Genomic DNA, 27,392 nt, shown 5'->3' on the forward strand with positions numbered 1-27,392 from the left:
AATAAATGAATTTTAGTCTTAGATCATGTGGCAAAGGGTTAAACCACTTTGGATTTGTATTGCTGTCCCGTGTTCCCACCTGTGACATCTTTCATCATTTTCTGTACAGAGACAAAAACAACAAATCGTGTTCTTCAGAGCAGTGGTAAGACGTCCCACTTCCTGTCTCCAGGACTTCACTTCCTGTCTCCAGGACTACTAGATGTCATATTAAAGCCAGGAAGCTCTAGAGGTCTGAGGTACAGGAAGTGAGGCGAAAGCTCTACTGCGGGACACAGACAGCAAGTAAAATTACCCAAAACGTTTCGGGGCCCGTTCCCCACTAATCAAAAATACTTAGAAAAAAATAGAATAACAATGTAAAACAGTGATGTAATAATTGGTCATCAGTTTCAGCTGGGTCACACGGAATATTGTATAGTCTGGAATAAGAGATGCACTTTAAAGAGTAACTGTCAGGCTGCAAAAGCTAATTTAAACCTCTATTCTCCTGTGTTAAACAGTTTAGAAGGAAGCCAAAAAGGCAATACGGAAGTTAAAAATCTCTCTTACTTTTGATGTGTGCTGAACAGCAAGGCTATTATTCCCAAGCTCTTAAAAATACGAGAGGCCGCATAACATACTGCAAAGCATTCTGGGGCTGCTTCTTCCCACCTTGGGTCCTCCCCTCGGCTGCTAGTGAGAAGTTACAGGCTCAAGTTACAGCAGCTTGTAACGCAGCCCAGCTCACAGCACTGAAAAATCACAGGGCACATGTTCCATTAGAGTATATTGCATGAGTCCGCTATTGTTCCTAGCCACATGGCTAATTAATATTCACTGCACAGTAGTGTTGTTCGGATCATGAACAATTAGGATCTTTTTTTGTGAGTCGAATCATCAGGAAGCAGGGAGGACATGACGACACAATTGGCTTCATAGGAGACAGACAAACATGGAACGTGCCATGAGCTGTCAGGAGCATCATTCTCTACAAATACTATATAAAAATTCTGTGAAATCCAAACGTGGACAGTGAAATGCATATGTAATGTAAGTAGAGCCAATATTTAGCTACTGATATATGTGTTTTTTTCTCTGAGACCCTATACCTAACAGCTGCTCTTTAAAGAGAATCTGTATTGTTAAAATCGCTCAAAAGTAAACATACCAGTGCGTTAGGGGACATCTCCTATTACCCTCTGTCACAATTTCGCCGTTCCTCGCCGCATTAAAAGTGGTTAAAAACAGTTTTAAAAAGTTTGTTTGTAAACAAACAAAATGGCCACCAAAACAGGAAGTAGGTTGATGTACAGTATGTCCACGCATAGAAAATACATCCATACATAAGCAGGCTGTATACAGCCTTCCTTTTGAATCTCAAGAGATCATTTGTGTTTCTTTCCCCCATGCACTGAAGTTTCAGGCTGCTCTTTTCTTCTTGCAAACAGCTTTGCCCTTGTTTGTAATTCCTCAGTATGTGAAAGCCCAGCCAGCTCAGAGGACGATTTATCCAGCTGATTAGAGCAGCTTCTCTCTTATCTAAATAACACACAGGCAGTGTGCATAGAGGGGCCAGAAAGGGTGAGTTCATAGCAGAACCACAACACTGAAGAACTTGGCAGCCTTCCAGACACAGGCCGACAAGTCTGACAGGGGAAAAATACATTGATTTATTACAGAGACTGTCATAGTAGAAAGTGCTGCAGTTAGCCAGAACACATTAGAATAGCTTTTGGAACATGTAGGATGATAAAAAACAGGATGCAATTTTTGTTACGGAGTCTCTTTAAAGAGAACCCGAGGTGTGTTTAAAGATTGTTATCTGCATACAGAGGCTGGATCTGCCTATACAGCCCAGCCCCTGTTGCTATCCCAAACCCCACTAAGGTCCCCCTGCACTCTGCAATCCCTCATAAATCACAGCCGTGCTGTGAGGCTGTGTTTACATCTGTAGTGTCAGTCTCAGCTGCTCCCCCGCCTCCTGCATAGCTCCGGTCCCTGCCTCCGTCCCTTCCCTCCAATCAGCAGGGAGGGAAGGGATGCAGGCGGGGACTGGAGTTCTGCAGGAGGCGGGGAGAGCAGCAGACTGACACTATAGAGATAAACACAGCCAGCTCTGACAAGCTGTTTGTCAGCAGCGTGGCTGTGATTTATGAGGGATTGCAGAGTGCAGGGGGAACTTAGGGGGGTTTGGGATAGCAACAGAGGCTGGGCTGTATAGGCAGATCCAGCCTCTGTATGCAGATAATATTCTTCAAACCCACCTCGGGTTCTCTTTAAATAAACACAGGGGTTGATTTATAAAGCACTGTTGTGAACTGTCTGTTTCCACAAATTACTAGCATAGCATTTATAAAGACGTGGTGAGCCACACCTCATGCGCTGTCATTCAAATCACTTTTTATCAGAAGTTTTCTCCTAGGAAATAATTTCTCTTTTCCCGTTTGCCGTTTAACTCAACTTTTTTTTTTTATTCAACTTTTCAGCATTCTGCAATTGAAAATTTACCAAAAAGCAGTTGATAAAGTATTGTCAAAAGTATTCAGAGTATTGTCTTTCTTGCTGGTGACTTAAAGAGGAACTCCAGTGAAAATAATGTAATAAAAAAAGTGCTTCATTTTTACAATAATTATGTATAAATGATTTAGTCAGTGTTTGCCCATTGTAAAATCTTTTAAATCCCTGATTTATAGTCTGACATTTATCACATGGTGACATTTTTACTGCTGGCAGGTGATGTAGCTGCTGCTTGCTGTTTTGGCAGTTGGAAACAGCTGTAAACAGCTATTTCCTGCAATGCAACAAGGTTCACAGACAGGAAACTGCCAGAAGTACCTCGGTACTCAGAGCTTCTTGTGGGAGGGGTTTCACCACAATATCAGCCATACAGCGCCCCCTGATGGTCTGTTTGTGAAAAGGAATAGATTTCTCATGTAAAATGGGGTATCAGCTACTGATTGAGATGAAGTTCAATTCTTGGTTGGAGTTTCTCTTTAAAAGGCATCTTATAGATAAGGGGCCATATGCAATTAACTTTTTTCTCCTGAGTTGTCTCCTTGGTGACATTTTCAAACTTGTCAATAAAATACCCTTTAAATCACCAGCACGCAAGAAAATACTTAAAACAGTTTTGCTAGTACTTTTTCACCCAATTTTTGGTACGTTTTCAATTGCAAAGTGCTGAAAAGTTATTCTAAATAAAGGATGAAAAACGCAGGTGAAAAAGTGAATATGGCCCAAGGTGTGAAAATATCACCTAGGAGAAAAAAACAAAACAAAAAACACCTTTCACAAAACTTAAAAGCAAAAGTCAATTAAATAAGGGCCCTGGTGTAATTTTGCAGGTATAATCTCACCACCAGGGGGCAAGCACTATTCAAGTCTAGGCTACCCTATAGAACATGGTGATCACAAACCCCTCCCTCAGGAGGCTGGTCTTCACTCAAGTCCAGCTCTCCAACTGAGACCATCACTGTGAAAGAGGGGCGGGACTTTCCTTAACGATTGTCAGGTTACATGAGATTTCCAACTGGCATGTAAAAGGGAACACAGAGCATTCCACAACTCTCCCACTCCAGCACTGCACTGATGATTGAGGGACCAAGTGCTGCCAGCGGTGGGGAAATGGATGTATTTGATGTATTGTGTGGTGTTGAGGATTTCTTGCCCTGGCATTGTTTGGTGTTTTTGCTGTGAGGTGGGCACCGTATGCGGTTCTCACGCCTCTCTCGGGCTGTTTATGTCCTGTTGGGAAGCGTGAAGCCATTTGTGTGTTTGTAAAGTGCTTTCCGTCCTGCTTCACCGCTAATTACATTTCCTGTGCATTGTACACAAAGCCGGCGTCTCAGACGCTTCTCAATGATACGGAATATTCACTCCGGCGCGGCTTCTTCACCGCATCGTATTCTGTCGCTGCGAGGAGGATATATCATGTGTCTTATTGTTACTACACTGTGCCTGCAGGGAAGGGGATAAAGTGTACCTGTCTAAATGGCACCCAGGCTAAGAGGAGGCTTAAAGCGGGAGTGTCACCATAAAAATCAAATTTCAACAGTAACTAGTGTAAGTGTATTAAGTGATAAATATGCTAATCCTGCATTCAAAACTTTTTCTGCTGTTCTGGTTTGGAGTTATCACGTACTTAAGGAGCACTGGCCCTTTAGTAGTCAGTGCCAAACAGTTGCATGCTGGGGGTTCTTTTTATTTAGAATATATTCCTCCTCTTTCATTTCCCTGCCTAGCTGCTTATCTGAAACCTAATCACCTGCTCACTTGTGTTTACAAGCAAGGCTGGGGTGACTCAGCAATTGGAGGAGAAAAGAGAAAAAAGTAAAGGGCAGAAATGACACCAGGATTTAGCCTAAACTGTGGGCAAAAGACATGGCTCCCACCAGGAACAGAATTCTCTTCATTTACTATATAACATTCACTGAAATCAAAACGTGGACAGTACAATACATGTTATGTACATAGATCAAGTATTTATCTACTTATATGTGTTTTCTTTCCCTGGCATAGTATGACTAATCCTACTGCTTTAAAGGGAATCTGAAGTGAGAGGGATATAAAGGCTGCCATATTAATTTCCTTTTAAAACAGCAGGGACAGCCATACTATCGAAGGAAAAAAAACAAACACATACATAAGTAAATACTTGTTCTACTTGCATATGTTTTGTACTGTCCACGTTTGGATTTCAGTGAATTTTATTTCATGAATTTTATATATCGTAAATAAAGAGAAAACTGTTCCAGGCATTTTCCATCTTTACTGCCTGAAGCCAATCCTGATGTAATTTCCTCCCTTAGGGCTCATCCACACTATAGGCGCTTTTCTGAGCGCTTGTGATCGATTGGTGCTTTTTAAAAATTGCTCACATTCTCTTTTATTAAAATTGTGGTAAAAATCGCTGCGTTTTTTCACGTACGCAATTGCTGTGATTTTTACCACGATTTTAATGAGTGAATGGGAGCGAATTTTAAAATGCGCTCAGAAAGCACTAATCAATCACAAAGCGCTAAAGAAAAGCGCTTATAGTGTGGCTTTTTTTTTCTTGCCTGAAATTGTGTATGCTTTGACAGACCTTCTCCCCACCGAGCTCTGTACTAGAAAGTGCACAGTCATATCTAGCTTGCTTTGTAACCACATGTGAGCACAGCATAGATCGTATTTCAGCAGCTTCTGCAGAGGGGAGAGGTTCATTTCCCTTCTCAGTCTACTGTCACATTGAACTGCCCTCAGCCAATCAGTGAGGAGCAGGAATGTGGGAGGAGTGAGGAAAAGCTTCTCTCTCCCCGACAATCTACCAGATAAGAGCCAGGATGACAGATAAGATTCATTACAGCAGACACATTTATGATGATATTGGAATCCTTCCAATGCAGGATCAGGATGTAGACTACATAATAAACAGATCTCTGTCATACCGCGTTCAGCTCATTTTGCAGCTGCTGGTTGACGCTTCGCACTTCCTCCACCTGACTTTCCAGGGCCACGATTTTACTCTCTTTCACAGCCAGCGTCGTCTTTAGTGTCGATTCGATCTTTGTTTCAAGCAGCTTGTACTTCCTGCAGAAAAAAAAAAATCCACCATCAGCTGATCCCCCAAAACTACCCCAGGACAGATTATACAATCCTCCATAATCATCGTGCCAGCGAATCGGAATACGGGTCATTTCCAAGCTGAATTCACACAAACTGTAAACCCGCTTAACATTGTGGACACTGACTTTTGAGGGGAATATAAAAGTTTTTGAAAGATTATATTGCATAATGCCACTAGGCATTTTCAGGCCGCTAGATGGAGCACTTGTCTCTGTTGCGACCCTTTTTGCGCATGCGCAATGCATAATAATGCAGATGCGAGCTCCAATTTGGCTTGCGTACGTTTCAGGCGGCATGCGTAATTACGTACACGTGTGGCACGTCCTGACGCAATTGCGTTCCAGGCGTACACACGCGTACTGCGGACTATAGCGTCACACGCCGGCCTTTTGGCGTTATTTAACCAGAAGCCATTGCCCATGCACTTGTAGCCTCTGTAGAAGCGCTGTACAGCGCGAAACGGCCGTCAGGCATCCTGTGCCCTGCACCCACCACCACTTTGTGCCTCCTCTCACCATGGTATGTGCAATCTTCAATTTTTGTACCGTTTTGTACTGTTTTGCACTAGCAACAATTAAAGTATACTCAAGCAGTGCCAGCCTTTCCTCTACTCTTTTTGACTGATACTTAAAGAGAACCTGTAACAAAAAAAGTCCCCTGAGGGGTACTCCTCAGGGAGTACCTGAGGGGGAAGCCTCAAGGTCCCAACGATGCTTCCCCCTCCCCTGTAGCTGCAGGCAATCCAGCGCTGGCTCCCCCAAAGCGTCCCGGAATCCTCCCTCGATAAGGCCGACAAGCACAGATTTATTTACCTTCCCTGGTTCCAGCGGGGGGCGCTGTTGCGGCTCTCCGCACGGAGATAGGCAAAAATAGCCGATCTGTCGGGTCCGCTCTACGGCGCAGGCGACTTGCAACTGTGCAGAAGTGCGGCCCGACGTCGATCGGCTATTTCCGCCCATCTCAGAGCGGAGAGACGATACTGCACCTGTGCTGGAGCCAAGAAGGTAAATATTTACACCCCTGCCATTCCGGAAGCTTTTTCGCCACCGCTGTAGGACACAGGAGGATGGGGGGGGGGGGGGGGGGGAAGCCTCGATCGGATCCGAAGGCTCCCCCCACCCGAGGTGAGTACCCCCCAGGGGAACTTTTTCTCATTACAGGTTTTCTTTTAGAAACCAGCATGTAATAGCAACCATTAATATAAAAAAAATGCCAGTTCTGGGTGGAGTACATATACATATGAATATAATCTTACAGGTCTAAAATGACTAGAGAACCAGAGATGAAGCACCCTCATGTATTTTACTTTATAAATCAGGGGGAACATGACAGTAAACACCTAATCTGCTCTTTGTTTCATTGTTCTCTGTTTAATCTGACTGTTATCACCTCTGATAAGAATCCCTGACTGAGCACTCAGTCTGGCTTTGCTACTGAATGATTATAGCGGAGTCTGTCTTCTCTGGTGTCTTTTCAAGCCCAAAAGGCCCATACACACGTCCTACGGGTCCGTCGTTGCCTCCCACTGAGCGGTTTTTCCACAGACAGTAGCGCGTGTGTACGCGCTGTCGGCGGACTGATAAGCCCGTTTCTGAGCGATCAGTAGATCGCTCAGAAACAGGCTCATCAGTTCCCGGAAAGCGCGTACACACTACTGTCGGCGGAAACACCGCCCAGTGGGAGGCAACGGCGGACCCGTCGTTGCCTCCCGTAGGACGTGTATACGGGCCTCAAGCCTGCCCCCTTGTGGCTCTGCTATAATGACTCAGCTATGATCATTCCCGGCAAAGCCAGACTGAATGGTCAGTCCGGGATTCTTATCACAGCTGATAACAGACACTTTTAGCAGTGAGGATGAAATGGAGAGCAGGGTAGGTGCATTCTCTAATGTTCCCACTGATATATATGGTAAAATACATGAGGGTGCTTCGTCTCTGGTTCACTTTAAGGAAGGGATGGAACCAAAGGTTTCCACATTACACAAGTATAACATTTGTACAACCGCGATTGTTCTGGGCTCATAAAAACACATTTACAGGACTGCTTGAGACATTCCTTACTTCTCAGCGTTGCTGTTCTCATCTTGTAACATCAGCTCTTTATTCAACCCGATCTTCTCCAGCTCCAGACTCAGCTTGTCCAACTCGCTGGAGATCTGTTGGGTCTTCAACTTCTCCAACACCAGGTCCTGCAGGGAGGAGTGAGTGAGCAACATAGAAAAAAATATGAGGAACAGAACATGGCTTCCTCTCCACAAATTGAATATGAAAATGGTCAAGATATTAAATAAACCAATCAATATGGAAGCCTGGAAAGATAAAAAGCGGTTTTGTTCCTTTACTGTCTGGACGAAGTGTCAAATGGAGCACGAAACACTGACTCTGCATTTGCTTATTTGGTCAGACTCTTAAAGTGAACTGAGTAGTATTTTTAGCCCCAAGGGCAACTCAATACCACATTAAAAATGTATGTTAATGTGGCTCATTGCTAAAAAAAATCCATTCTACCTCTTCTTTTTACATTTAAATGTTTGTTAGAGGCTTGTATTGCCCTACTTCCATGGCCTGCAGTCCTCAGAAAGAGCAGGCAGATAAGGACTGCTGTAATTAGCAGTAGCAATAAGGAAACAAAAGCTTTCGTCAGCAGGGAGTGAGATAGTACACTGTACTATCACTAGATTATATGCTCCCGTCCCCTGGATAAATAAGGGCAGGTAGACAGAAGGGGAGGGAGGAAAAGGACAGCTCCTACAGCTATTAGAAACCGGGGCAAACTGCAGAAACACAGCTGCTTGGAACGGGATAATACATTTACATGGGAAATTATGATTAAAACACACAACCATTTTAGAAATCCAACCACATCTCCACCAGCTCTCCTCCTTCTCCACCCATGACCCTTTGTCCAAAACCTCAGCACATCTCTTTAATTGCCAGTTATGTCCCTTCTGCTCCCTGGCAATATCACTGCCAGATCAGACAGATGTTAGGTGGCGGGGGGACTTTCATATTTAAAGCAGATCCTAGATGCAAAACTAACTATAACAAGTAACTTGTCTATATACTTTATTTAAAGTTTAGATAGTTTACACAGCATATCTAGCTGCAAAAGTTTAGGATTATTTATTCCTGTGACACAATGAGTGCGGCCATGTTCTGTTTGTCACATTGTCACAGGCTAAGGGCTGGAGATGCTATCAGCTTGCCTGTGTGTAAATTCAGTCTGCTCTCCTCCTCCCTCCTCCCCTCTGCCTCTGAAATCTCTGGCTAGTAACACTTCCCCCTCCTCCTGCCCAGATTGAACTCGTCTAAGCCCTTGCTACTGTCTGAAAATGCCAAGGCACTCTGAAAAGCTGTGGGCGAGGCTTGTTTAGTTTATAGGGAATTAGAGTATTAAAACAAAAAAGTATTTGGCTTGAGGAATGCTCTATAAACTATATGAAAGGAACACAATTATGCAATGAGTAAAAGTTTCTCGGATCCACTTTAAAGTGGATCCGAGATGAATAACTAACTATAACAAGTAACTTGTCTATATATATCTTATCTAAAGTTTACACAGCAAATATAGCTGCAAACAGCTTTAATAGAAAATTATTATTTCTTCCTGTGATACAATGACAGCAGCCATGTTGTTTGTAAACATTAGGCCTCTTGCACACTGCATGCATTTCAGATTCCGATTCCGCTTTTTAATCTGTTTTTACATCCGATTCAGATTTTTAATCTTAACTGCATGCTGCGTTTTTTGATCCGTTTTTCTGTTGAATGTATTCAAGGAAAATCGGAAACGGAATCGGAATCGGAAAACGGATTTGCAGTGTGCAGGGAGCCTTAAACAGAGGCAGGCTTATCTGTATCTTGAGCACTCAGCCTGTGAAAAAAACCTAATCCTCCCCCTCCTCCCTCTGAAATCAATGGTCTCCTCGCTGCTGGTGCCTGCCACTGAAGGCATCCAGGCCCTCCACAGAGGTACCTTGATCAGGAACCTTGCTGGGGCCATCCTGGTCCTCAGGCTGCCGGGCCCTAGTTTTTCCAGCACCTGGCTGGGGCCCACCGAACTGGCACCCACTAGCACCTTAGCACACAGTGCCAGAGCAGCAGCTGCCTGCCAAGTGAGACATTTAAATGGACTGGGTTGCACTGCAATCTTTCTCTTCTCTCTTTCCTTCCACAGTCTCTTTAGATATTCCTTCTCTTTTCGCTGTCCACTTTTCTCCAGGACACACGGCGGGGCGTCTGGAGCTGCTGCGGAGCTGAGCGAGCGCCACCGGCAGATGGCCACCGGCTGCTCCCCTCACACAGCTCTCCAGACTCCCCCACGCGTCCGTCGTTATAGCCAGTATGCTGTATATATAGGTATATGCTACTTGTACTACTGTACCTGACTGTATATGTTGAATTGCACGCATGTGTTTGTACCATCTCCGACCCTGTCTGTGCCAAAAATAATTCCGGGTACAACCCTCGTTGTACTTGGCGAAATAAACGTGATTCTGATTCTAGTAACACCTCCTCCTGCCCAGACTGAGCTCCCATGAGCCCTTGCTACTGCCTTGGCTCTCTGAAAACCTCTGGGCGTGGTTTATTTAGTTTATAGGGAATTAGCGTATTAAAATAAAAACAAAAAAGTATTTGGCTTGAGGAATGCCCTATAAACAATAGGAAAGGAACACAATTCTATATATATATATATATATATATATATATATAAATACTAAATAATAATAATAATAATTATGCAATGAGTAAAAGTTCATGTCGGATCCACTTTAAGGAAACCTAAACAGAGTAATACCAAGGCTGTCATCTTTATTCCCTTATAAAGAAGGCCAGTTGCTGCTGTCATAGTAAGCTTTAGCTTTAATTTTGTTTGAGTCACACGCCTGAAACAAGCAATGTATATCCGTGTTACTTCTATTTTACCATCTAGAAAGGTATAAATTGAACTAAAAAATGGTACATGAAAATGAGCAATTCATGTACTCTCTTTCCATTCTGATTTCAAGGAGGACCACCATGCCTCTTGGGTCATTCCAGAAATAAAAATTATGATGGACTACATACCTCCCTGAGTGTCGCTAGTGTTCTCTTATCAACCGTCAGTTGCTGCAGTAGATCTTTGTTCTCCTTTTCAAGTTCCCGTGTTCTAGAAGACAACTCCCGAAGTCGGGAAGCCTCCTTCTCTAGTGTTCGGTTTTCTTTCTCTAAGTCGGCCAGCTTCACTGTGTTGTCATCTAAGATTGCATCTTTGAGCTCAACTTGCTGCCACAGTCTTTTTGATTCCTTCTCCAACATCTTCTTGTCCTTCTCCAGCTGGGTTACCTCCTGCTCCATGACTTTTTTCTCCTGCTCAAGCCTCTCAAGCCGCTTGTTAGAAACCCTCAGTTCTTCTAAGTTCTTCTGAAGAGCTTTGTTCTCCTTCTCAGTTTCATGAAGTTCAGCCTCCAGCTCCTGCAGCTTCTTGTTCTCAGCCTCCAGCATCTGTTGAAGCCTCCAGTTCTCATCACTCAAGCCTTGATAGCTGACTTCCAGGCGCTCTGACTTCTTCCCCAAAGCCTTCAGCACTTCCACGTTCTTCTGCAGCTCTTCTTTCTCTTTCTGGAGGTCGCTGTTTTCTCTCTCGATCTGGGTTATTTTTGTACAGGAGAACCTCATGGCTTCCACTGCTCTCCTGAGCTCCAGGTTCTCCTCGTCCAATTGCTTGTTCTCATTCTCAAGCACCTCCAGACGGATGGAAACATTCTGTAGCGTGTCCAGAGATTTCTTCATTATTCTATTTTCTCCATCCAACTTACTGTTCTCTTTCTCGAGAGCCTCCACTTTCTCTTCTATGATCCTCACAGAGGACACTTTCTTGGTCAACAGTTCATTTTTCTTCCCCAGCCGGTGGACCTCCTTCTCCATCTCCTCTACCCGTTCAGACTTCTCCTTGGCCTGATCAAAGGCCTTCTGCAGCTGCTTCTTTTCGTGCTCCACCTCATTTAGCTTACTACTGGTATCCGTGATGGTTTCATGTAGAATTTTATTTTCCATTTCCACGTCCTTCACCCTGGCGTCGTTGCTGTCTTGCGCTCTTTGCCGAAGAGAGGCCATTGCCTGGGAAAGGTGCTTATTCTCCTGTTCCAGCTCCTTAATCTGCAAAACAAATAGATTTTTTTGTCTTTACAAAAAGATGAAGGACTTTAAGGGGAAAAACCTTGACCGTTCATTCAAGCCCACCTGCTTCTCCTTCTCGGACTTCACATTCTCCAGAAGCTGAGAGAGCTGCTCCTTCTCCTTTATCAGATCTTCACTGAGACTCTCAAGGTCTGAACTGCTCTGTTTCTCCTTCTCGATCTGCATGTACAAATTTTCAATCTGCAACAATAGTTCAATAGCAATGAAAGCAGCTGTATTGTATGAATACTCATCAGAAGAAACAAATACACAGACAATTTGGCCACCAATGAACCTAGAGCCACAAGAGGGGAGGGAGGGAGGGAGAGAGAGAGAGTGTGAGAGAGAAAGAGAGAGAGAGAGAGAGAGAGAGAGAGAGAGAGAGAGAGAGAGAGAGAGAGAGAGAGAGTGAGTGTGAGTGTGAGTGTGAGTGTGAGTGTGAGAGTGAGAGTGAGAGAGAGAGAGAAATCTATCTTAATTAGATACAGTTGGTCCCCTACTGTTCTGGGAGATTGTAAGTTGAATTTGTGTGTAAAGGGGCCCATACAGCTAACGATTTTCTCGCCGATATACGGCCGATTCGATCACAGTGATTGAATCGGCTGTGAAATCGCCGCGCACACCGCTGACAGAACGATCGATTTCCGCCCGAAATCGATCGTTCCCGTCGATTCGTCCATGCTGAAGATTTTTCTCGATCGCCGGCGGGTCGGGAGCGCGTCGATAACGGCGTTCGAATGCCCGACGCAATACAGCGGGTATAGAGCGCCCTCTACTGTTTAAACTTCCCCTGGACAGGAAGTTCAGTAGCTGCAGGAACGGTCTGGAGCCCGGAGCGGAGAAGACAGCGGGGACCAGGGGACTCGCGCCGGCTGGAACAGGTAATGTATGCGGGAGGGGGGGGGGGTCCTGTGTTAAACATGGTGAAATGTAGATAAATTATTTACTTTCAAACAACTCTGGATTTGGACATATACCATAAATGTTTTTTTGGTGGTTTTCAAAGTGCCTTTAAGTGTATAATCGTTTATGCAAAATTAACATTTAAACAAAAATATGTAATAAAAAAACAGTATTGCATACAGTGGTATGAAAAACTATTTGCCCCCTTCCTGATTTCTTATTCTTTTGCATGTTTGTCACACTTAAATGTTTCTGCTCATCAAAAAACGTTAACTATTAGTCAAAGATAATATAATTGAACACAAAATGCAGTTTTAAATTATGGTTTTTATTATTTAGTGAGAAAAAAAAACTCAAAATCTACATGGACCTGTGTGAAAAAGTGATTGCCCCCCTTTTAAAAAATAACTTAACTGGTTTATCACACCTGAGTTCAATTTCTGTAGTCACCCCCAGGCCTGATTACTGCCACACCTGTTTCAATCAAGAAATCACTTAAAGGGACTCCGAGCTCTGAAAAAAAAGGAAAGTTGTACTCACCAGGGGCTTTTTCCAGCCCAGTGCTGGTCGGGAGGTCCCACGCCGGCGTCCTGGCTCCTCTCCTTCTCCCCGCTCCGGAATGGCTGGCAGGCCGCAGCCCGGGCGACACTCTCCCGAGTGTCGGGCTGCTTCTTCCGCATATGACGCGGATTACGTCACACGCCAGCCGCCTCGCGTCATCACGGCGGCCGGCGTGAAAGTACTGCGCATGCGCGCTTTGTTCGCGCATGCGCAGTACTTTCACGCCGGCCGCCGTGATGACGCGAGGCGGCCGGCGTGTGACGTAATCCGCGTCATATGCGGAAGAAGCAGCCCGACACTCGGGAGAGTGTCGCCCGGGCTGCGGCCTGCCAGCCATTCCGGAGCGGGGAGAAGGAGAGGAGCCAGGACGCCGGCGTAAGAACTTCCCGACCAGCACTGGGCTGGAAAAAGCCCCTGGTGAGTACAACTTTCCTTTTTTTTCAGAGCTCGGAGTCCCTTTAAATAGGAGATATCTGACACAGAGAAGTAGACCAAAAGCACTTCAAAAGCTAGACATCATGCCAAGATCCAAAGAAATTCAGGAACAAATGAGAACAAAAGTAATTGAGATCTATCAGTCTGGTAAAGGTTATTAAGCCATTTCTAAAGCTTTGGGACTCCAGCGAACCACAGTGAGAGCCATTATCCACAAATGGAAAAAACATGGAACAGTGATAAACCTTCCTAGGAGTGGCCGGCCGACCAAAATGACCCCAAGAGCGCAGAGAAAACTCATCCGAGAGGCCACAAAAGACCCCAGGACAACATCTAAAGAACTGCAGGCCTCACTTGCCTCAATTAAGGTCATTGTTTACGACTCCACCATAAGAAAGAGACTGAGCAAAAACGGCCTGCATGGCAGATATCCAAGGAGCAAACCACTTTTAAGCAAAAAGAACATTAAGGCTCGTCTCAATTTTGCTAAAAAGCATCTCAATGATTGCCGAGACTTTTGGGAAAATACCTTGTGGACAGACGAGACAAAAGTTGAACTTTTTGGAAGGTGCGTGTCCTGTTACATCTGGCGTAGAAGTAACACGGCATTTCAGCAAAAGAACATCATACCAACAGTAAAATATGGTGGTGGTAGTGTGATGGTCTGGGGTTGTTTTGCTGCTTCAGGACCTGGAAGGCTTGCTGTGATAGATGGAACCATGAATTCTACTGTCTACCAAAAAATCCTGAAGGAGAATGTCCGGCCATCTGTTCGTCAACTCAAGCTGAAGCGATCTTGGGTGCTGCAGCAGGACAATGACCCAAAACACACCAGCAAATCCACCTCTGAATGGCTGAAGAAAAACAAAATGAAGACTTTGGAGTGGCCTAGTCAAAATCCTGACCTGAATCCTATTGAGATGTTGTGGCATGACCTTAAAAAGGCGGTTCATGCTAGAAAACCCTCAAATAAAGCTGAATTACAACAATTCTGCAAAGATGAGTGGGCCAAAATTCCTCCAGAGCGCTGTAAAAGACTCGTTGCAAGTTATCGCAAACGCTTGATTGCAGTTATTGCTGCTAAGGGTGGCCCAACCAGTTATTAGGTTCAGGGGGCAATTTCTTTTTCACACAGGGCCATGTAGGTTTTGAGTTTTTTTTCTCACTAAATAATAAAAACCATCATTTAAAACTGCATTTTGTGTTCAATTATGTTATCTTTGACTAATAGTTAACGGTTTTTGATGAGCAGAAACATTTAAGTGTGACAAACATGCAAAAGAATAAGAAATCAGGAAGGGGGCAAATAGTTTTTCACACCACTGTATTTTGTACAAGACAACTTTGTGTCTCTGAAACATAACTTGAGTTGTTTGTAGTTAGGGGACTGTGTGTACACCTATAGGTTTTCTGCTATAATTTGGACTTTTTTGTAACAAGGGAAACATTTTTTTTGTAGTCAAATAGTGTTTCTGCACATTTTTTGCACTCGCACGTTGTTATATATGAACTGTATAATCATGATATCCAGCACTTTGCCTTTCCTATGTTAATACCTACATTGCCTGGATTTTTGGAGAATCTTCCTCTTTGATGGATTCATGTGATTTTGGGAGTGATCTTAATTTATCACTTACCTAAAGCAGATTTTTTAAAACTGCTTTTAATTTGTTTTTTTATTCTTGTTGTTTTGGGTATGCCTAGTCTTAAAAAAATATGTATTTTCTTCATATTTTTTTTTACCTTGCACATATGTGCTAGATTTTCTGATAGGATAGATTTTCTTTCTCTCATGTGGTTCTATGCTATGTGACCTATCTCACCATTATAAATGCTAATTTATCCATGTATTACCTCAACTTTTCTTATAAGCGCCAATGACCCAGCTTCTGCTATTCGAACTTTATTCAAATCAATAAACTGAAAAGGCCTGCTTTAATAATAGCTGTGAAAAAAATAAAATCCTTTTTTTTCCCCTTAAAGTGGTCTGAAACTCCGACAGAACATTCAATAAAAATGGGTTTTCCTTCTTTGTATTACCCATACAGTTATATTTGCTTTTGTGCATAAGTAATATAGTCTGTTTGCAATTTACAAGTTTCCAAAGTGTAGTTTAGCGTACCCTGAAAGCTGGCATTGCATTTTATTCAAACTGCTTTTTATTCTATATTAACCTCTTCTAATGAGCTTTGCTGAACTGTGTGTGTGTCTGAGAGCTCATTTTCACCTGTTAGAATTTACACATATTGTATCAACATTGGAATGTAAACAAATATATTGAAGCTGTCAAAGTTAGATACATTGTAGCAGGACAAAGTGCTTTGTTTAACCATTTCAGTGATGTTCTGCTAAAAAAAAAAGAATTCTGGGCTAGTAGCTTTCAAGCTGAGAGGAATCTTTTAGAACAAAGTAGAAATGTTGGCTTTCAGACCACTTTAAAAGGCCAGGATTGTGAAAAATGTTTAAATGTCTCATCAGGATTACCATTGCACTTTAAAAAAAAAAAAAAGCAGTCAATGGAAACAATCTATTTTAACAGGTCAGTCAACTTCCCTATTCGTTTGTACACTATTCTGGCAGTTGGTCTGAGCAAATGCAGATCAGTAAGTGCTTTGTAAATAAATAAATCATGGATTATCCTCCATGGGGAGATAGACTAGTCCAAAACCGGCCAGATCTGTCTGATTTTCACCACCCTACTGTAAATGATAGCAACATAGAGGAAAATAGTAATTTATAGAGCATTTTACTCTGGAAGAAATGTACATTTTATGCATATTAAATCTTACAATTTTTCATGATAGTTGTGCCTTAAGGGCGGTTCCTGTGCATGACCATGTGATCGCACCATTGCCTTTGGATCTGTCGGTCACATAATCTGCCTCTCTCAGAGTCAGACAGGTTGGTTACTCTACCGTTTTCTCATATCTCACCTTCTTGGTGAGTTGCTGGTTCTCCTTCTCCATCTCCTGGCCCCTCAGATTATTCTCCTCCAGGCCAATGGAGGCCTCCCTCAGCTCTTGGATGAGGCTCTGCAGCGATTGGTTCTCTTTCTCCAGTTTCAGGATACGACTGGACGCCGTCTCGTTCAACTCAAACACAAATGATTTCCTGGCTGTTAAACACGAAAGAGGCCCAATCAGCACCTTAGAGAACCAACCAACCAACTTGTGGGCACAAATGCATTATGGGAGGTTATATACATCAATAAACCATTCAGCAGACTATATATGCAAAAGAAACTAATCTTTATTTATAAATTTTATTGTACACTAATGTCCATCCACCAATCACTAAATTAAAAAAGACTCACAAGTGTAACAGACAAGCCAAAAATTCCAAACTCTGAAATAAGTTAAAAGTGGGATAATATTCACAAAACTAGAATGTCAGTAACTATTTTAGTTACATAAAAACATTTGAAAGCTTTCCCGCACATTCTCTGTGTGTAAAAAATATTTACTTTCACTGCAGAAAGCAGTATAAGGCTTGATTATAGCTGGCTAATTGGCAAATGTAATTATTATCCTCCAGGAGTTATGGTACGTACACACCTGCGATAACGAACGTTGGTTAGGAACGATGGTTCTGTGACAAACGATAGTTGGATGAGCAAAGCAGTAAATGCAAATTAGGCAACTGAGAACGTAGCGCAGCGATTGTTGTTATTGCAGAAACGAACGATCAGTGAAGAATGGTTGCGTGCGCACACGGATATGACGTAATTAATGTTTTACAAAACATTTGGATTAACAGCAAGATTGTTGTTTTTTTTTTTTTTCAAAATTCTCACAGAACGATCATTACCAAACACAATACACCGGAAATACGTAGGTGCCAGCTATATGCACATTTGCACACTTAATTCTGTAACGACCGTTCTCGCACGATTGCTGTACACACCTTTCTTTAACAGCGATGATCGCGCGATAGGATCCAACTTGTTGGAAAATTCGCTCGTGCAATGATTGCACTTTCCTCGCTCTCCTTAACGATCGCTTCTGATTGTGACGGAAAGAACTTTATGCAATTGTCGGACGAGCGATCGTTAATTGGTGTTTACGAACGATTGTTATCGCAAGTGTGTACGCAGCATTACTCTCTGCCTGTGTCTTGATTCTGCTTTCTCCTCCCTCCCTCAGCTGTTGCCAGGGTGATGGGTCTATTCAGCAGAGTCACTGCAGAAGAATAGGAGGAGAAGGACAGAGTAAAGACACAAGCAGAGATTCTTGTAGGCAAAGGTTACATTTGCCAATTAGCCAGAGATCGAAAGTTTGTACTGCTCTAAAATGTGAAAAAGGTTTTTACACATAGAATGCTTGGGAATGATTTCAAATGTTCTTTTATGCAACTAAGTAGTTACTGAAATGTTTTGTGAGTAGAATTCCAATTTAAAAATCTACTTATTTATATTCATCCCAGACGACCCAAACAATGATGGTGGAATACAAAATCACAGATAACAAGTAACAAGAAAAGAAAGAATGAGAAGGGGAAGTGAAGGATTGTAGAAATAACAGATTACATCCCTACAGAACAAAACAGTAGTAACTTTCTATAGATTTCACAAGTCTCAGGATAACCACCTCTAACATACATAAATCTCAGACTATGGGATGGTCACCAGGGGGCGCTGTTGTGCTGCGTCTGATCACACTGTTAACTCCTTTGCCAACTTTTGTTGTTACTGTAGGTTTGGCTAATTAGCATCAGCAGCACAATAGAAACCCGATAAGGGCTCACGTTTCTTTAGCGTTCTTTCAGCAGACTTTCGCATAGTCCACCAGCTGGTATGCCCTGCAATTAATCTGTCGCTGAGAATTCAGCCAATGGGGTTTCAGAAAGGAAATCCTCAGGACACTTTAGGGTTAAAGTTTGGGTAATCTGCCATTTTCTCCTTACGTGACCCAGAACACGAAGAGACTTGTGCGCGGTAACCAGGAAGCATTATTCCCGCGTATTAAAGTGGACCTGAACTCTTTCACAGGTCAGAAGGAAAATGGAGAAATGTACCCTGTTTGTATTCAGATAGCTCAGCCTGTCTAATTTCCCCTTATCTGCGACTAATCACAAGTGTAATTTGATCTCTCAGCCGTGTCAGCTGGCTGCCTTGGCAGATGGGACACAGAGGCATGTTCTCTGCCTCATGACATTCCTCTGTGTCCCCACCCACCAGGGCCGTTCTTGCAGGGTCTCCAGAATTGCCATTGGACAGCTCTCACTTCCTGCCCCCCCCCCCTGCACTTGAGAATCAATCTCTCCTTGCAGCGTTGTGACCTAGAGGTCATGAAAGTGAAAGAGGGCCATTGTGGCCCACAGGAGCGGCGGTTTTTGCGGCTACCTGATCCGCTCAGCCCCCTGGATCAGGTAGCCTACCATTTCGGGCTCTCTTTAAATGCGATTATGCTGTTGTGTATTTTTTAGAGCAGAGAGGAAGTTATGAGTTCAGGTCCTCTTCAATGGGGAGATTTCAGGGTTGTAAAGAAACACTCCGCACTTTCAGTCAGGGCCGGTTTAAGCAACAATGGGGCCCCAGGGCAAAATAAACCTGGGGGGCCCCCCAAACAGATACCCCGGAGCAAAAATTGGCATTAAGGGACCTTTTTTGCAGCTGGTATAGTCAGGGTTTGAAGCCCCAATCGGTCGGAGCTCCACATTCTGGCTACCCCAGCCTGCATGGGGGACAAGAGGTTAAAAAGTTTCAGGAGGGGGGACCCCACATAATTTTTTTTAAAAAAATTCCCACACTCTAAACATAAAAAAAAAAAATTGGGAAAATAGGAAAAAAATGCCAGGGGTCTTCATACAGCCATATTGCGGCTGTATAGCGATCCCTGGCCAAAGCGCTGCGGCTGCGTATGGACCCCCTGGAAACCCCGTCAGGAAATGTATTGCTCTTTCTTTTGATGCATGTAAAATTACACTACCGTTAGGTTTGCTACTAAAAGTGACATTTACCGCATTTAACAGTATACTTTTTTCCTTCAAAAAACTAAAATCGATTTTCTCAAAAACTATAAGGTCTTTTTGAAAAATTGTTTTTTCCTCTTATTCCCAATGATCTATTTAACATATCCTGCAAATTTAGGGTTTCCAGAATTTAAGGTGGATTTGCTATTAACCATTAAAGTCGGCTAGTTTTTAAATGTGTATTTTTTTTCCTTTGAAACTTTAAAATCGATTTTCTCAAGAACTATAAGGTCGATCTGAAATTTTTTTTTCCTCTTGTAGCCACTGGGGGCCCCTACAAGCTCTGGGGCCCTGGGGCAGCTGCCTCCTTTGCCTTAATGGTAGCGCCGGCCCTACTTTCAGTTGAGCTCTATGCCGGATATATCGCAGGAAGAAACACCAGCCCTTGTGGTTCTCTTTTCACATAGCACCACCATTCCACAGTGTTCCCGCCACTCACCGTCTGACAGATCCGTGCTGCGGGAGAGCTGCTCCAGTTCCCAGCCCAGCTGCGCAGACTCATTCATGCTCTGCTTCTGGCCGATCTCCAGGACCATGTTCTCCTCCAGCAGCTCCTCGATACGGTTCTTATCCGAGAAACGGTCCTGGCAACACAACAAAGGCCTTCAGGAAAACATTGGCAGTAAAATTAAAAGAACCACTAACACGAAAAAAATGTCAACTTTAAAATACATGCATATAAAATCTAAATTTCAATCGGAGTAAAATGAGCTATAAATTAATTTATAGTAGGCAGTAAAAGTCTGAAAGATCTGACAGGTTTTGGACCAGTCCATCGCCTCATGGGGGATTCTCAGTATCTCCTTTATAAAAGCCCTCTCTGCTAAGGATGTATACAAAGAAGCTAGACGGTGTGCCTACTTTTACCTGGGAGTGGATGGACAGTTTCAGGGCTCGTTTCCACTATCGCGAATCTGCATGCGTCCCAACGCATGCAGATTCGCACACGTAATGCAAGTGAATGGACCTGTTTCCACTGTAGCGTTTGCGTGGTGCGTTTTTATGAGCGGTGAAAAAACGCACAAAAGAGCCAACGAATTCGCCTGCTAGTGGAATGCATGCGAATCGCCGCTAATGTATTTAATAGGGAAATCGCATGCGTTTTTTTACGCGTTATTTTACGCGATTACGCATGCGATTCCGCATAGGAACCAATGTAAATTAACACAGGCAGTGACATGGTTAAAAACGCACATAGCCTAACCTCTGCGAAATCGCATGCGTAATCGCGTAAAATAACGCGTAAAAAACCGCACCTGCATGCGATTTCTTCTGCGGTGGAATCCAGGCGATTCCGCACCGCTACAGTGGAAACGAGCCCTCATATGAGCACCGTACGGACACGTTGCTCAGATCCCGATAGTAGAACGTGTTCTGCCCTATGAGGTGGGGGGACTGGAAAATGTAGGCTAGTGACATTGGGACAACTCAGTACATGAGTCACAGTTCCAAAGAAAATAATAAGAAAAATGTGTCAAATGTGTTTGTAGATTTACAGAGAGCAGTTTTGGGATACCAGCCCCCCATGAGTGAAGGATATGCAGCAAGGGATTGTGTGAGCAGCAATGTGGACTATTCAGTTATATTACGGATACCCAGAACTGTCTGGATTTTATTTAGTGGATTATTATTATTTATATAGCAGTGACATCTTCTGCAGCGCTGTACAGAGTATATATAGTCTTGTCACTTAAAGAGACACTGAAGTCTTTTAAAAATCCGTTTGTTATAACAAAATCCTCTTTAACCCTACCCTATTAGCCCTACCTAAATCGTCGCATCCCCGCCGATGTAAACTATCTAAATCCCCCCACCCTCTACCCTGCAAAATCCACGACTTTCTTGGTCGTGGATTTTGCTGCCCTGTGAGCTTCCGTGAGAGGCAGAGCTATGAGCTGCAGCCCTGCCTCACACGTGTCTGTCAGCGGCAGATCTCCGCCTCTTCCCCGCCCCTCTCAGTGAAGGAAGACTGAGAGGGGCGGAGGAGAGGCAGAGATCCGCCACTGACAGACGCGCTGAGATGCAGAGCCGCGGCTCATAGCTCTGCCCCTCACTGAAGCGCTGCCCGTATTGCCCCCCGGAGAGTTTGGGGGGATTTAGTTAGATTAGAGCGGTGGGGATGCGGCAGCTTAGGTAGTACGGTTATGTTAAAGTGAATTTTGTAATAAAAAAACTGATTTTTTTAGAGACTTCAGAGTCTCTAACTGTACCTCAGAGGGGCTCACAGTCTAGTCCCCACCATACTCATATGTCTATGTATGTAATGTATGTATGTATCGTGTAGTGGATGAATCACACACCAGAAACAAGCATGCAGCTAATCTGTCAGATCTGACAATGTCAGAAACACCTGATCTGCTTCATGCTTGTTCAGGGTCTATGGCTAAAGTATTAGAGGCAGAGGAGCTGCAGGACAGACAGGCAACTAGTATTGCTTAAAAGGAAATGAATATGGCAGCCTCCATATACCTCTCTCTTCAGTTGTCCTTTAAGCCATTTAGGTTTGTGTACCCCTCCACCCGCAGGGATGCTCACCAGCTCCATGTCATGGATTTTGGACTTGAGCTGCAGGTTCTCCTTCTCCAGCTCGTGCAGCTTGTCTGTGCGGACCCGGGCCGAGGCCAGCTGCTCCTCCAGCATCGTCTTCGTCTCGATGAGGATCAGGTTGTCCTCCCGCAGCTCCTGCAATGAAGGACGACATTTTACCAACCGGAACAAAGAAACAAAAATAAATAAAATGCAAATTGCAATCGTTGTACAATTGCTGGGATTAAATTAAAAAATCACTTCAAAAGTGCCGGAAATCACTCTGAAAAATGCAGCAAAAAATTACTAGCAAAAGTAGGGATGGTCAATGGGATGCAAATAATTTCAAGATGATGCAGAATTATGCAAATTTTGTGTGCAAATGTATGCAGCTTAAACATGAACCAATCAAATCCTGCTGAGCAGGGCCGGATTTACCATAAGACACTGTAGGCACGTGCCTACAGGCGCCTGATGACGGAGAGGAGGCTGCCTCCCCACCCTGAGTGCCTCCCTCCTTCCCTATGCAGAGTGCTGATAAGTGTGAATGAGAGGTTACTCACCACGTTCTCTGCATTCCACTGATGAGTCAGGGGCACCTCTAGCTACTTAATATTGAGGGTATTTCTGACTACGCAATACTAAGGAGCACCTGTAGCTACCTAGGATGACAGTGTTCTCCCCAGGCTCTTTTAGCCGGGTGCTCCACCCGGGCTAATTTTGAGGAGCACCCGGCTGTCATCGGCTCTCCTCCTCCTATGCTGAAAGCGGAGTTGCGCATAGAAGCCCCAGCCCTGAATTCTCTCATCATGCCCCACCCGGCTAATTTTTCATGCCACCCGGCTGGAAAAAAATTTCTGGGGAGAACACTGGCTGAGCAAGGGAAGTAGGGGAGATGTGACAGCTGGGACAGCCAGAACACTTGCGGTGCTGTTCGGTGGGGGTTTGTAGGTTCATGGAGGGCGGAGTCTAGGGTGCCAGAACATCTGTGCCTATAGGCTCCGGTAAAGTACATCCAGGCCTGCTGCTAAGGTAAACCTCGATTGGTCAATTTTCAAGCTGCATAAATCTGAATAATTCCTGCATCAACTCGAAATTATTTGCACCTTATTGACCATCCCTAATCAAAAGCTCTCAGCGACTGCGATCCGCGATTTCTAGTGGGCCCCAGTCCTTATGGATGACTTTTCACAAGAGTGGAAACTTGGCTTTCAATCAGATTTCCAGAGACTCGTGAGTATCTCCAATGAGAACATCACAAGTGATGTCACAAATCTGAAAGTGGTAAAAAAAAAAAAAAAAAAAAAAACTATTATGTAGTTTGGTTTGCTAAACTAGGACATATCAGATCACAGTAAGGGCTGCAAATGAATGGCTGTAAGATTGCAGCTCCATTCACCATTCGCATCAAGAATCTTTTTTGTTGCTTTTATAAAGGACAACTGAAGTGAGAAGAATATGGAGGCTGCCATATGTATTTTCTCTTAAATAATACCAGTTGCCGGGCAGGCCCTGCGGATCTATTTGGCTGCAGCAGTGTCTGAGTAACACCAGAAACAAGTATGCAGCTAATCTTGTCAGATCTGACAATGTCAGAAACGCCTGATCTGCTTGTTCAGGGGCTATGGCTAAAAGTATTAGAGGCAGAGGATCAGCTCGACTGCCAGGCAACTGGTATTGCTTAAAAGGAAATGCATATGGCAGCCTTCATATCATATTCCTCTCACCTCCCTTTAACCTCCCTGGCGGTAAGCCCGAACTGAGTTCGGGCTATGCCGCCGGGAGGCACCGCTCAGGCCCCGCTGGGCCGATTTGCATAATTTTTTTTTGTTACACGCAGCTAGCACTTTGCTAGCTGCGTGTAACCTCCGATCGCCGCCGCTACCCGCCGATCCGCCGCTATACGCGTCGCCGCAGCCGCCCCCCCCCCCCAGACCCCGTGCGCTGCCTGGCAAATCAGTGCCAGGCAGTGCCGTGGGGTGGATCGGATTCCCCTTTGACGTCACGACGTCGATGACATCATCCCGCCCCGTCGCCATGGCGACGGGGGAAGCCCTCCAAGAGATCCCGTTCTTTCAAATGGGATCTCTTGATCTCCGATCGCCTTCAGCGATCGGAGGGGCTGGGGGGATGCCGCTTGGCAGCGGCTATCATGTAGCGAGACATTGTCTCGCTACATAAAAAAGAATTTTTTTTTTTAAAAAAAACGTATTTGCTGCCCCCTGGCGGATTTTAATAAACCGCCAGGGAGGTTAAAGGGGAACTGAAGTAAGAGGTATACGGAGGCTGCCATATTTATTTTCTTTTAATCAATACCAGTTGCCTGGCAGCCCTGCTGGTCTATTTCTCTGCAGTAGTATCTGAATAACACCAGAAACAAGCATGCAGCTAGTCTTGTCAGATCTGACTTTAAAGTCAGAAACACCTGATCTGCTGCATGCTTGTTCAGGGGCTATGGCTAATAGTATTAGAGGCAGAGGCTCAGCAGGGCTGCCAGGCAACTGGTATTGCTTAAAAGGAAATAAACATAGCAGCCTCCATATACCCCTCTCTTCAGTTCCCTTTTAATAAATTCAGGACATTGCAAGCTTATTAAAATGTTATCTCATCAGATCAATGCATGACTGTAGCCATTCAGGCAGTAACTAGCCTTTCGGTAACCCCCACTAAATTCTAATATGACCAAGATGAGTTCGTAAACAACATTTAACACAAAAGGCAATTTTTTGCTGCATCACTCCTGATATCCTCAAGGATGACTGGCGATGCTGTAGTAAGAGGAGCTCCTCCCCCTTTGTAGAGCGCAGCGTCGCGCTCCATCGCACACACAATACGTTGGGGGTGATGGCAGGATCGGCCGCCCATCTCAGTTACCTGCAGGGAAATGTGATAGCAGCGCCGGGCATGTAAAGTTAATGAGATCACATTTCTCAGTGGCCTCTCCCGCTGGGAATTTAGAAATGTGATCTTCCCCAGCAAGGAATTTACAAACAAGCCTTATTTATGGGACCCTGGAGGAGGGAAGGGGGAGGGGCCTCAGATCTATCCCGACCACCTATAACTTCCCCAACACTACACTCTTCAGGGCAGGACCATCCACCAGGCAACCTAGGCAGGTGCTTAGAGCCCAGAGGAAGTCAAGGGGCCCACCAGCCATCCTCTCTTACCTATCTGCACTTTAGCTTACCCAAAAAACCAGGGGACCCCAAATCTACCACCTTACCTAGGGCCCCATTACATTTTAATGTATCTCTGCACCTTTTTATGGAGCAGGAAATGTGGAGGCCATAGACGGATAGATATCTCAGGGATAACGACTGGTGATAAAACGTCTGTCCCTCCTCAGCCTCCTGGCTGCTCTCTCGCTACACACTGCTGTACTAAAGTCCTTCAATCTCCTCCCTGGGAAAGTAAGGATCAGAGTCTGCTAGAAATCCCTGGCTTAAAGGGAAGCTGAAGTTAGAGGAATATGGAGCCTGCTATTTTCATTCCCTTATAAACAATGCCTGTTGCCCGGCTGTCACACTGAGCTTCTGGCTTTCGTTGTGTTTGAGTCACAGCCCTGCAACAAGCATGCAGCCAGTGGAGTCGCACCAGAGTCACAGCATCTGATCTGCATGCTCATTCTGGGGGAGTGGCTTATAGAACTAGAGGCGGAGCATCAGCACAGAAGTCAGGCAGCTGGCATTGTTTAAAATGAAATAAATATGGCAGCCTGCATAGCACTCAGTTCAGTTGTCCTTTAAGCATTGTAACGCATATACTAGGTTAATAAAGATTCTTTTTTGTTTTATCCCTCTTTTCAGTTAACAAAACTTGGGGACTTGCACTAATGTCTATCTAGAATCAATGAAAAACATAACAGAAACGTGACACTATAAGGAAGCTGATCAGCTCCCGGCGCCATCATTAATGAGATGAGGAAGTGACGTACGTCCATGCGGGCCTTATAGAAATCCACATCATGAAGCTTCTCTCTGCACCGCGTCAGCTCATTCTCCAGCCGGTCCACTTTACTCGCCCTCTCCTTCAGCGAGTCCAGCTCGTCTCGGTAGGTGCGCGCGCTCCGGGCCTCCCCCGCCAACTGCAGGTTCTGCACAACACACAGGGCTGTATTACTACCATAGAAAATACAGGAAATACTACTACAGAAAATACTCCACAGAAAATACAGGTCTTCAGCACTTACATTAAAGCAGAACCCTGCATCCTCAATCTCATCAAAAATAGGATCTCAGCACTAACAACATACAGCAGAATGCAGTACATTATTCAGGACACCCGTTTTTATGTGAAATATCCTCATTTCAGCATCCGAAACACTTCTTATGTCTATATATTGCTGTATGTAACCCCGCCCTCCCAGTGATTCCCGCCCCTCCATGTTATGGACCATGTGGGCTGGTTTTGTTCAGGCAGCGGAGCACCACACAGTTATGGCAACACGAACTGGCATGGCGGACAAGGGGTTAATAAGGGCATTGGGTGGGGCTATTTGACGCGAGGCCGGGTGGAGCCTGAACTTACCTCTTGCTTTAGTTTCTGCAGCTCGAGACTCAGCCGCTCCACCTCATGCCGGGTGTCCTGCAACATCTCCGACTTCTCCTCCCTGCAAGAAAGCACAACATACGGGATAGGTAAGGATTCTACACATCACTCTCTGTCGTCAGCTTTAGAAGCTACGTGTGATGATATACGTAACAGAGATTTTAATCCCCACACTCCACCAATGTAGCCCCTTAGTGAGTGCTAATCGATCATTAGGATGACATTTTAGGAAACAGGCACTGTACAGATATTGGTGGAGCAATGGGTACTGTTTATTGGAGTGGGGTGGAGAGAGTAAGGGGACGATAGGCAGTGGTAGGAGGGGACGATAGGCAGTGGTAGGAGGGGACGATAGGCAGTGGTAGGAGGGGACGATAGGCAGTGGTAGGAGGGGACGATAGGCAGTGGTAGGAGGGGACGATAGGCAGTGGTAGGAGGGGACGAAAGGCAGTGGAAGGAGGGGACGACAGGCAGTGGTAGGAGGGGACGACAGGCAGTGGTAGGAGGGGACGACAGGCAGTGGTAGGAGGGGACGACAGGCAGTGGTAGGAGGGGACGACAGGCAGTGGTAGGAGGGGACGACAGGCAGTGGTAGGAGGGGACGACAGGCAGTGGTAGGAGGGGACGACAGGCAGTGGTAGGAGGGGACGACAGGCAGTGGTAGGAGGGGACGACAGGCAGTGGTAGGAGGGGACGACAGGCAGT

The 27,392-nt window shown here is 44.7% G+C and overlaps 1 protein-coding gene across 4 annotated transcripts in view; it reads right to left on the reverse strand.

Annotated features, from left to right (window-relative positions):
• Nucleotides 1-27,392, reverse strand: part of CCDC88C (coiled-coil domain containing 88C) — a 170,387-nt gene that overhangs the window by 44,122 nt on the left and 98,873 nt on the right. For 3 of the 4 annotated variants that reach the window (XM_068254580.1, XM_068254583.1, XM_068254582.1), the window contains 9 exons: nt 26,667-26,748; nt 26,074-26,232; nt 22,083-22,295; nt 20,053-20,197; nt 16,577-16,758; nt 11,808-11,945; nt 10,653-11,723; nt 7,647-7,774; nt 5,409-5,550 (listed from right to left, as the gene is read on the reverse strand). In XM_068254580.1, the coding sequence (XP_068110681.1) occupies nt 5,409-5,550; nt 7,647-7,774; nt 10,653-11,723; nt 11,808-11,945; nt 16,577-16,758; nt 20,053-20,197; nt 22,083-22,295; nt 26,074-26,232; nt 26,667-26,748 (2,260 nt within the window). The remainder of the gene's footprint in view (nt 1-5,408; nt 5,551-7,646; nt 7,775-10,652; nt 11,724-11,807; nt 11,946-16,576; nt 16,759-20,052; nt 20,198-22,082; nt 22,296-26,073; nt 26,233-26,666; nt 26,749-27,392) is intronic. The other variant, XM_068254581.1, reaches the window with a different exon arrangement.

The sequence above is a fragment of the Hyperolius riggenbachi genome, chromosome 9 (genome assembly GCF_040937935.1).
Source record: "Hyperolius riggenbachi isolate aHypRig1 chromosome 9, aHypRig1.pri, whole genome shotgun sequence".
NCBI lineage: Eukaryota > Metazoa > Chordata > Amphibia > Anura > Hyperoliidae > Hyperolius > Hyperolius riggenbachi.